Source organism: Brassica oleracea, chromosome C6 (assembly GCF_000695525.1).
Source record: "Brassica oleracea var. oleracea cultivar TO1000 chromosome C6, BOL, whole genome shotgun sequence".
In the NCBI taxonomy this organism is placed as follows: domain Eukaryota; kingdom Viridiplantae; phylum Streptophyta; class Magnoliopsida; order Brassicales; family Brassicaceae; genus Brassica; species Brassica oleracea.
Window position 1 is genome coordinate 38525312 of NC_027753.1, and position 12199 is coordinate 38537510.

Here is a 12199-nt window from a genome sequence, read left to right on the forward strand (position 1 = left end):
TGTCACCTGAGACCGTTCATCAAGCAAGGATGAATGACAGAGAGAGAAGAGCAACGATAGACAATAGTGAGAAGAAAACAAAAATCAATAAGTAAGTTTGAGAATCACCAAACTATGTAGAGAGTAATAAACTTTCTTAATCGCTAGACGGTATAACTCGGGGAAAAAAGATATAGCTAAGCTCTCATTGTTTGGGAGATTTTCAAATGAAGGCCCGTCCCTTACGTTGTTGATTGAGATAGCGATGAGTGAAATCGATGATTCCGCTCTTTCCAAACAGAGTAGAGCCAAGCTTGCATGACCAACTTCAAAATAAGTGAGCTTATTTGTATTTGGTCAGGGAGATCGCAGCCACACTGCAAGTCCTTCAACTTTGTTGTTGGCGCCAACATATTGAGGGAAGAATACTTTAGTTTGTTTACATACTTTATATTGTTACTAAACTTTCCATGGTGGTTTATGTTTACAACTTCAGAGTATTTATAATATTTACACAGTGTATGTATAGCACAATATACAAGATGAATAGAGCAATGATTTTCCCTTTTATGTTTCATCTCAGAGAAACCATCATGAAACACTTCAATTTTTTATTTCAAAGTTGTAGATAAGAAGTTAATCTAACAATCAAGTATTAACATTAGTTATAAATAACCACTAATACAATTTATAAGCGTAGAAACATATATAATTCCGTATGGTACGCTTTTCAAACTTTGTTCCTAACAGAAGGTAACACAAAATGTGACCAAAGATAAAAAAAAATTAGTGAACAAACAACAAGAAATTTTAATCAGAGAAATATCTGAAGGAAAATGGTTGGATCGCTAACTGCATCAAATCATGAGTACCAAAGAAGGAAACACAAAGGCTTCAGAAGTCAGAACTTTTCCGATGGCTAATAGTTTGATGATTGTTGCTTTTTCGTAGACTTTTATATCGTATAAATTTCAAGCTTTTCTGATTTTGATACCTAACAAAAGAAATTTCGTGTTGTAATACTCCGCGGCGTAGCGCGGGTTTTTATCTAGTAAGTATCTAAATTCTCATATTATTAACCAGTTAATATAATCAATCTTACTATATATGAAGTATTACCTATTTAATCAATCTTACTATATATACAGTATTACCTTTTTCCTCTAATAAAACCAAGAATTTCAACAAATCACATTCTTGTTAAATATGATATAATACATACATAATATACAAACATAAATAAGAAACAATATCTGACATATCCATTTGTTATTATGTGGGTAAACAAAAAAATACTAATAAAAACACCTGTCATGCACCAAAAACGTCACATTACACAAAAAATCCTCCTAGTTCATTTGACCCATTTATAATTTATAAAATAAACCATTATTGTCTCCTCTCCAAATCAGTCCATAGCTCTATATAATCTCCTCTCCTCAACATTATTTTCCATCAAAAATACTTTTTCTCACATTAACATTTATATCAAACACACAACATTATCATACAATATGGTGAAACATGAACGTAAGATCCAAGTTACCACTTCCTCATCGTCACTGTCTCAATCTTCTTCTTTTACTTCTTCCTCGTTGGCATTGCATCATCAATCTTGTAAGGACAAGATAAAGAAATACAAAGGAGTAAGAATGAGAAGCTGGGGATCATGGGTCTCTGAGATTAGGGCACCAAATCAAAAGACAAGAATCTGGTTAGGTTCTTACTCAACCGCAGAAGCAGCTGCTAGGGCTTACGATGCTGCTCTCTTGTGTCTTAAAGGCCCTAAAGCCAATCTCAACTTCCCAAGCACTACTTCTCAGTTTCTTATTGACATCGATGAAAAGACTCCTCTGTCCCCTAAATCAATCCAAAAGGTCGCCGCTCAAGCTGCTAACTCCATCTCTTCTGACGTATTTACCCCTCCCTCCTTCTCCAATGATGCTGATGATCATCATGATGATGGTATTCAAAACCATCCGTCTCCTTCATCTTCAGCAGCTTCTTCTCCACCAGATGATCATCATAATGATGATGACTTAGTATCGTTGATGGCATCATTCGCTGATGAACATGTGTCTTTGATGGATCCATCATGGTATGATCATAGTGAGATGTTCTTCATCAACGGAGCCTTCGATTATTCTCCACACAGCTCCAAGACAACGATGGATGAGTTATACGACGATGCTGATATTCAGCTATGGAGTTTCAGTTGATCCCTCGGTCCATATTATTCTATACGAAACAATTTCATTTCACATTATTTCATTCAATTTATTCTTTTAAATCTATCAATTATGATTCGTCGTGTAGTTTCTTCAAGTTGTTTGTTGCTCGAAAGGAATTAACGACATATATGTAATTTTCTTAATATATATATTAAATATACCCACTAATTTAAGGAGATCACATGAAGAAGAGGTCCTTTTGTCACTTCTTTGACTTTTTCATGTGTGTGTTTTAAGTTATTTTATGGCACTTACAATGGAGTTCCCACTTATAATAAGAGAGTTTATAAATAATTAAGTAGTACTTTACTATTTACATTGTTTTCTTTTCTGTCGGCAAAGTGATTTTTATTAACATAAATATTATTATATCGTTATATCTTTAACTAAAAACGAGAGATTACATAACTTTTAGATATGATTCTCGCCCCTGTTAGTAACTACGCTAGACACGCTAGTCGGGCGATAATTCCTGGCCTAACGAGTTACCAAAAAATCGGAGAGTACTCGAAGATTATGCGGGACCTAGTTTTAAATACAATTTAATATATTTATAATATATTTAGCTAATTTTAAAATACAAGTTCTTAGACATAATTATATAATTTTACATATTCAGTCTCTTTTTGATTCGTAAAGAGTAAAAAATAATCAACCGTGTTTTAACTTACACGGACGGGAGAAAAAAAACGTAGACGTTTAACGCGAGATTAGACGGGAATTAGGCGGTCAACACGGAAATTAGCCAGTCTTACGCGGGTCAACACGGGTCAATGTATGGCTACATCGATTTGGGCATAATCGCCGCGGTCAACCTCCGAACAGCACCTAGGCGACTGCGTTTTCTAACAGGGATTTTTGCAGACTTGGCTAGATCATCAACCTCATGGTTTTCTTCTCTGCTTATGACCATAAACTTATAGTTATAATTAAAGTATTTTAGACATACATATCACATCTTTAATATATGCTGCGAGGGGTTGGTACCTCCATTCAACAAGTGAATTGAGGGGTTTTTTTTTTTTTTTTTTTTTTGCGTCTTCACAAAAGGTGACTCTATTATATTCCAGCTTCCTTGTTTATGTCACTGTTTCACGCAACACCAATGTTTTTTTTGTCTCTTAAGGACTTGATATAGGATCTCTCGCTGATCTTTCTACAAACTTTACATCCTGATATCAGTATTATAAAGGTTCAATACTGGTTTTCATAAACCTATGGATGATTGTTTTGGTGGAACAGATATTTTCCACATTTGGTTGAAGCTTTTATTTGTTTGGGCCATATTTAGCGCTAGCTAGGTGGGGGCTAGGAGTTGTGAATAAGCTAAGCTAAGACCATGATTAACCCGGAATTCTTAGAGTGGGGTTCTTAGCGGAAGTTAAGAAACAGTTTCTTAGCTTTTAACTAAAAAAACTAAGAACCGGTTCTTAAAATCCTTATTTAAGAACCGGTTCTTAGCTTTTTAGTTAAAAGTTAAGAAACAGTTTCTTAACTTCCGCTAAGAACCTCATCCTAAGAAACTCGGGTTAATCATGCTCTAATACCTTAACTCAATAAAGTAGATTCCATTTTTTATGAAAGCCCACAAAATAAAGTCCTGGCCCTTTGTGAAAGTCCTCTTCATCGATCAATTGATGGAGCTTTGAATCGTCCCGGATTGAATAGTTTGGCAGCCTTAATCTGTTGTCGACCCATCGAATAATTAAATTCGTGTCTAAATATCTCCATAATTTCCATAAATGCTATTTATCGTAGCTATAGGGAAATATTTAATGCGAATTAATATCTTATTCATTTATACGGCACAGTACAGTTTCTGTGTATAACTCTATAGAGCTTGAAAATGGGACCAACTGTTTTTTCTTAGAGCAATTCTGCATGCTGAGTAGTTAGAGACTTCAAAGTTTGAATGTCCATATATTTTGAGTCAAACTGTCTGTGTAAGCAAAGTTACCATGTCATCAGTTACTTCCCTTAGCGTACTGATTATTCGATTTACCTTGAATTATTATATACAGGACTGATGCTACAGAGTTGAAGCTAGGATGGTTAATCATAACTTAAGCATAGCTAGGTGTTAATTAGTGTTGACGATCTTACATAAAAAATGGCACACTAACCGCAGTTAATTCAAGAATATTTTGTCATTGCCAATGTATCTATCACGCATGCATGTATAATAATTATCCAAAGAAAAAAATGTACACAGTTAAGAAATGATAAGGATATAAACTACATAAAACAAAGATATTAAGAATAATATCATAGAGAGATGGTTATGATGAGGACACACATGCATGGCTTCTTCAGCCATTTATTAACGAGGCATGCTTTGGACGTGTTTTTGCCGTAACGTAATCAACTTTTCTGTCTTTAACTTTCAGTGTTGATATATGACTACAATCTCATTAGAAATAGTTAAAAACTTTATTCATTCATATGATCATCATACCCGAAATAAGGTTGGATATAACTAGAAAGTATGGAGACAGTGGTCCACGCCAGTTGGGGATCCCATTAACAGCTTATGTCTCTGAAGCCTGTTCTATGAACGGATGGAATCTAAGACCTGCTAGATCTCCTGAAGCGGAAAACCTTCACATTGCTCTGTGCTTTATTCCGATCCCATCTCAGTCGTCAACACCGGACTCTTACTCATGGCAGATTGATGGTGTAGACTTAACCTCCTTCTCAACTAAACGCACTTGGGACCACATCAGACCGAGGGGTGAGTTGCAGGTATGGGCTGATGTAGTATGGTACAAAGGTTTCGTTCCTAGTCATGCTTTTCTTATGTGGGTGGCTCACCTTGATCGGTTACCAACTCGATCAAGAATTGCCTCTTGGGGGCTTCAGATCCAACCGAATTGCTGCATCTGTAACCATTACATGGAAGACAGAGAACACCTATTTCTAAGATGCAGGTTTAGTGAAGAAATTTGGATTACAGTGACCAAACGGCTGGGTTACAGGCCTGTTTTGTTTCACACATGGACTGCTTTTGTAGAATGGTTAGGTCTAAGGGACTCTACCTGCCCATCCACTCTACGCAAGCTTGTGTCTCAGGTTACAATTTATAAAATCTGGATTGAGAGAAACAACAGGATCCACAATGATATCTCCTCAACTCCTCAGGTGATTTTCAAGAAAATTGACAGACAAGTCAAGGATGCGATTCTAGTGAAAAAACAACGCAAGAACTTCAGAAACCTGATGCAACAATGGCTCAAGTATGAGTAGTTTCATTCAGCTTCTTCGATCTACTGTTTAGGCCCTTCCCTGTTTTTATATTTTTTTGGCTTGGGATGGTCTTTGAAAAAACCATTTGTAAAATCTTACAATCTTTCTCATTTTGATAATGAAATTCAAATACTTATCAAAAAAAAAAATGAATGACTCGAAATGCTTAGCTATCACATGTATGTATTTTGATTGTGCTTTGACTGAAAAAAATCAGTGGAGTACATAAGATTACGCATTGAACTTGAATCGGCTGGTACATTCAAGAATGTCGTTTCTAATTTCTTAATATCAAAATCACCTACTTATTTGGAACCATTCTAATTTCTTTTGTACGCGCACCCAAAAAAAATGAGCAGAATACATTACCTAGCCATAATAAATTTATCACCAGTGACAGTTGTATTTTGTGCGTTAACTTCAGAACTAAACTGCTCTAAACATTTTTTAAAGTAATGATAAGGTACATTTTATACATGTAACTATTCAAACTTATATTTCTTATTGCACAAAAAATAGAAATGCTATAAAATATTGAATGCATTCACCTAAAGTATTGCAACTAAATTATTCGCAACTAATTTGGTCAGACGACTCACAGCAGCAGGCCATAGCGACCCATTACATTTTTAGTTTTTTACTTGATATGGCTTACTGTCAAGCTTACGTTGACAAGTCTGGGTTCGACGAATCTTCCTGTTAATTCATAGTAAAATATTATTGATTTTATTTTATGTCAGTGATTCAGATCATATCAAAACATCATCAATCAATCATCCACATAAAAGTATACCAAAAAGAAAAGAACAAAACATGACTTATATACATAGTAAAAAGCTTCTCATAATTTCAAGCTTACCATGGCTACAATAAAAGACTGAAAACAATAACTCTACTTTTGTTAATGTCATCTTTACTTTTGTCATTTTAATTTTTCACAAAATTTACCATCCATCTGATTTTGAACGGCTTTCACAGCAGCAACTCTCGCGGCCGTTGCAGCTTTGTTAGCCGCAGCTACAGCTCGCATCACCTGCTCATCGACCCGTCTCTGATTCACTCCTTTTCTCGCCATCTCTCTAGCACTCTGCAAAGCTAAACAGTTAAGTATCTTTGAATCAAAACAACAAGTAACTTTCCCAAGGCAAAAACTAAAGTCCACCTGAACCGCTTTATAAACCGGGCCGGTTTCTAGAGGAAGCCGGTTAACGAGATTACCATCATCCCAATCACCGCATTTTACACCTCCGGTTCTAAACCCATACGTGCCATACCCTTGCTTGCGACCTTCATGCCAAGCTCCTTCGTAATATTGACCATTAGCAAAATGGTAAACACCAAAACCATGGATCTTGTCTCCATAATACTCTCCTGCATACCTATCTCCATTTCTACAACAATTCATAATTCAGAAACAAAACAAAGAGATCTCTTTATGTAATAAAAATACATTTTACCACAAAAAAAAAAAAAATACAAAAAATACATTTTACCAAATATATATATATACACACAAAGAAATCTTTTTTTTTTTTATTACCTGAACTGGTAAGATCCAAGTCCATGTTTGACACCGAACTTAAACTCTCCGACATAAGAGCTTCCATCAGCACAAGTCTGAACACCTGAGCCATGGCTTTGACCGTTGAACCATTCGCCGGAGTAAGAATCTCCGGTGTAAAACCAGTAAACACCGTAACCATGTCTAAGTCCTTGCTTGTACTGTCCTTTGAACTTACTTCCTTTAGACCAAGACTCGATTCCATAGCCGTCGTATCTTCCGTTAACCCAATCTCCTTCGTAACGTCCGTTAACGTAATAGTAGTAAACTCCACTTCCGTTGCATCTTCTTCCTCCGTTAAACTCTCCTTCGTAGACATCTCCACTGCTTGGTTCTTGATTTGAATCGCCGATGTACCATTGAACCGGTTCCGGCTTGTGTTTTTGTTTGATTGCGGTTACGGTTCGGTTGATAACCGCCATGTTCCGCGACGCGAAGAACAGAACGACGGCGACGAAGGCTAAACAGAGGAGGAGATTCTCCGACGTACCGGTTTGAGAGAAGACGAAGAAGAACAGTAAGAAAGATGAGAGTGTGAAGACGAGACCCGGTTTAATTCGGTTTGATCCGGTTCGGTTAATTAAACCGAATGGTTTACTCTGTTTTCTCCTACTCTGTTTCTCCTCCTTCTCACCAGCTTCAAGGTCGCTGACGTCACATTCTGAGATTGAAGAAAGACTATGAATCGTCGGAGACGATCTGAGCAACGAAGATTGAGTTCTCTTCAGTTTCGTGTAGCTCATGATCTCTCTCTCTCTCCAACAAGCTAATAGCTTCCTAGAGACTGATGATAACCGAATCTTAACCGCCGCTGCACCACCGTGCCGAGCATCGCGAAGGGTGAGGAAACCGAGAGAAAAGTCTCGTTCTTTTCGAGTTTTTCGATACCGGAGAATATTCAAAGAAGAAGAAGCTCTCTCTCTTTGGTTTAGAGAGAGAGAGAGGCTTTGGAGCGGGTGATAAAAAAAATGGTTTGGTTTTAATACTGACCGTTAGATGAAAATCTGACGGTTTATTAGGAGGGCGGACGCTCTTTAGCTAGTTTTAAATATAACTAGAGAGTGTGGGCGGGTATATTATTTGTTTTGTATATATTATTTAAAATTAAATTTATATATTTGTTTCTTTCTTTGTAATATATATGTATTTTTTGTAATCATACTTGTGTTTTTATCAACAAACGTATTTGCGTAATTTAAAAAAATGATTAGTAAAATATTTGTATAACTGTATTGAATTTATTATATTGTTAAATTATACATGTGTGTCATAGCCTTTAATACGTTAATATGATACTTTATTTTCAAACTGTTATTTTATTAAAAAATAATAAAATATTGTTACAGTTTTGTTTAGTAAAAAAATAGTAATTAAATAGATAGATTAAATAAATAAAATAAAAATAAAAATTAAACATGATTTAATTTCGTATATAATTATAATTAGATTATTATTACACATAATAATTTGTATACCAATTATAAATGAATTATGTAAATCAAAGTCCATGGCCCAATTTTAATGGGTTTTGTAAATTAAATGTTTATGGCCCAAATATATTGATGCAGTTAGGCGAGAACTGATGTGGTGGTTATAAGGTTAACTGATGCGGTGGTTATCGTATAAAGTTTGTATTTCTCTTATATACAGTTATCATATTAAAAGGTAGGTATCATGGAAAATATTTATTGGACTCAACTAACATCAATAGGTCACACTTGTGTTTTAATAGAATAGATTAATCAACTTCTCGTTTCAAATACCTCTGCTTTTGGGGGAATTTTCTATATTTATATAACAGTTGATTTGTACTTGGAAAGAATATTTATAATTTTTTTGTATAAATTAGTAAGGCTTACTTTATTTATTTAAAAGCAGACGGTACAATAGACTAAAATGAAGAGGATGATTGGAAGTAGGTGTAGTTTTATATTTTTGCTTTAGAAATAAATCTGTAGATTTTTTTTGCTGTGGCTGTAGATAATTTTGCCGTAGAATATTAGTTGTAGGTTTAAAAAGATTCAAAGACTTACATATAAATTTTCTAAAACAAAAAATAAGTGCTCTAGATTTATGGCTTTCTACAGCTAAAAATAAATAAAAAGGAAAGAAAAATCTGTAGCTTTAAAAAATCTTTAGAAAGTATGATTGGCAAAATTTTGGGCGTAGAAATAATTTAGGCTGTAGAGAGATCTTACAACACTTCTAAAGCACTTGCCAATCAACCCCGAATTGTTTGTTGAATCAAATATTGCCAATAAAGTGAAGAAGAAAGAAAAAAATGGGTTTGGATCAAATTTGTGAATGAAAAAACAAACGTTTTACCAAACATCCTCGCATGGTGCATTCCGCATTACTAGGCCTCTGTCTTTGCTTTTTCTAATAAAATTCACATGGGATAATAATTATATAATGCAAGTAATTATATTCACATATAATGTGATATTCTGTTGAAAATAGTTACATATAGATAGCCCAGCTCCTAAATCATATCGTTATTAGAAACTCGTTGGCCGTGTTCGTTTACATGTCGCGCGACCTGCGACCTGCGACATGCGACTGATCGCAGGTCGCAGGTTGTTGTTCGTTTTGCTGTCGCGTAACATGCGACCTGCGATTGGTCGCAAGTCGTAGGTTGTTGTTCGTTTTGATGTTGCGCGACTGATCGCGCGACCAGTCGCGGGTTCCCATTTAAGTCGCCCAAAAAAACAGCGACTAAAAATTAAGAAAATTTTGATAGCGCGACTGGTCGCAGGTTGCAGATCGCAGGTCGCAGATCGCAGGTCGCGCGACACGTAAACGAACATAGTTTTAGTCGCAGGTCGCAGGTCGCAGGTCACAAGTCGCAAGTCGCGCGACACGTAAACGAACGAAATCTTAGTCGCAGGTCGCAGGTCGCAGCTCGCGCGACACGTAAACGAACATGGCCGTTGTCTATCTCAATGTTTTTTTCAAAGGAGGAAGCCCAGCTAATGACATTGATTAAACATTTTTATACAAGTATTTGATTAATTAAGCTAACATCACGTTCACTAAGATCTAAAAGTCTAAGTTCCTTCACATTCAATTAGCTTTTAAAACTTTCGGCATTGGAAAAGATAATCCGACCAAAATAATACAATAATCACATCACTTTCAGTCTTCTGAAGAATATTCAACCTTAGTTTAATTAATTAACTTACTAATCAAACTAAACAAATCAATACATAAGACGAAAACAACGCCTATTATACTTTACTCGTTTTAATATTTTTTTGTTATTAAATAAGTAAATTATTAAATAAATACTTTACTCATTTAATAACAACGTGAACTTACTTTATCAGCTTTGCTTTACTGAATCAAACTTAAACCAAATTCAAAGTCTCAGACTTCAAAGTATTCTCTTAAAGCTTCAGTTTCATCCTCTCAACTAGAGATGGCAAACTTAAGCTTCAGTTTCATCCTCTCAACTGCACTACGCAGTTTCTCCTCGTCATTACAAAGCGCAAACCTAACCAAACTCTTCCCTTCTTCCTTGTCCAAATGAAAAACGCTCGCAACGACCCCAACTTCTTTGATAAGATACTCACAAAAGGCAACATCGTTCACTAACCCAAGCGGCGTGTGATCCACAACCACAAAGTAAGTCCCACTCGAGGGAAACACTACAAACCCAACTTCTTCCAAAGTCCAAACCCTTAACAAGAATCTCCTTCTTCGCACTATAATCTCTTCTCAGCTCCTTGAAGTAACACCCTGGCGCCTCGAGAGCTGCAACGGCTGCGTATTGCATGGGCGTCGACGTCCTGAACGTGAGGTAAGTCTGCGCTTGTCGAATCCCCCACGTTAGATGAGGTGGTGCAATCGCCCAACCGGTTTTCCATCCGGTTAAGGAGAAAGTCTTCCCTAGAGAGTTCATATATAGTCACGGTTCTTTGGTACATACCGGGAAGAGACGCTATGGAAATATGATCCATTTCAAAGGAAAGCTTGTCATACGTTTCATTTGAGAACACAGCGACATGGTTTTTAATGCATAGTGACGCAAATGTCTCCTCTCTTGTAATGTAAACTGTTTCTCTGTTTTCCAAGAGATTTTGGAATCATTACACATTTTTAAGAATTTTTATAATTTCTTTTTTTATATAGTTTACGGGTTTTAATTCATATAAGAAATTTTAAAAAAATCTGGAGGCTAAAACCAAAAGTGATTCTTTTACATTAGCACCATCCATAGAGAGCGTTGCTTCTCAAGAATAGTAAAAAGGTGCGAAGGACTTGGTCGTCAGGGGTTTATCAAACCCAACATAGTTGCAGCTATGGCTTCTGTGCAACCAGATGTAACAATGACTTCTTTCTCCGGATCAACGACAAGACCCGTGTCTTCACGAAACCTAGAAGCTATAGTAGAGTTGAGCTATCGGGTAGGCCGTGTCCACGTGCATACTGTTTTTACCGTCTTTGATGGCTTGGATGGCAGATTCTTTGGTGAAATCAGGACCGTCCGATTGTACGTAAAGAAAATGGGAGAAGAGAAGGATCTGAAGCTTAATTGTCTAAGCATCATCAGACTCACACCATGTGCATGGACTTGGCATGAACAGAGTAGCAACAAAAGCAAAAAAAAAACACTTTAATTTTTTGACGTTAGTGGGCTTTTACAACACGGTCTGATTCGGGGGCCCAGCCGCTTATTACTCCGTACTAGTTACGAACTTGTCAATACACAAAATCTTACTAAGCTAAAGAGTCTCCTTGAATTATTAGCAACCTATATAATTCCATTCAAAACCGTTTATAGCTTTCATTTTAATCCGCTCACCACGTATACGTTAAAATAGTTTATCATTTATTTGGTAATATTAAGTTATACATAAGATATACAGTACAATAAATCGAATTGCTAAGTAGAATAACCACATGTAGATGTACTAATCTCATATGTAGTAAGGGAGATAAAATTTTAAAATCGAGTGTAATTTCTTTAAAATTTAGTTATGCCCGTGCTCATATATTATTGTTTGCTAATATAATTCATCTTTGCTCCCGATAAAAATGTATTCTAGATCCGCCACTGTGTATGTAGCTACCTTTCATATGCATGGCCACAAGGATCAAGCTCTACGCATATTTTTCATCGATAACTAGATATATATATATTTTGACAAAAAAAAAAACTAGATATATATATATATATATATAT

The 12199-nt window shown here is 35.8% G+C and overlaps 3 protein-coding genes and 1 pseudogene across 3 annotated transcripts; 2 read left to right on the forward strand and 2 right to left on the reverse strand.

Moving 5' to 3' along the window:
* The first annotated feature begins 1425 nt into the window (after nt 1–1425).
* LOC106298736 (ethylene-responsive transcription factor ERF013) lies at nt 1426–2383 on the forward strand. The gene has a single exon (XM_013734884.1). It carries the CDS (start codon nt 1494–1496, stop codon nt 2196–2198), a length of 705 nt encoding a protein of 234 aa, XP_013590338.1. The 5' UTR covers nt 1426–1493; the 3' UTR covers nt 2199–2383.
* A 2269-nt stretch (nt 2384–4652) lies between these two features.
* LOC106298174 lies at nt 4653–5453 on the forward strand. Its single transcript, XM_013734252.1, has one exon. The coding sequence runs from the start codon at nt 4653–4655 to the stop codon at nt 5451–5453; it is 801 nt and encodes a 266-aa protein (XP_013589706.1).
* An 800-nt stretch (nt 5454–6253) lies between these two features.
* LOC106298745 lies at nt 6254–7590 on the reverse strand (the record flags this gene model as incomplete). The annotated part of the gene is given in 3 exon segments (XM_013734893.1): nt 6254–6540; nt 6616–6844; nt 6994–7590. Coding segments are annotated over 3 exon segments (991 nt in total), but the record flags the coding sequence as incomplete, so codon positions are not given.
* A 2810-nt stretch (nt 7591–10400) lies between these two features.
* LOC106298175 lies at nt 10401–11845 on the reverse strand (annotated as a pseudogene).
* Between the last annotated feature and the right edge of the window lie 354 nt (nt 11846–12199).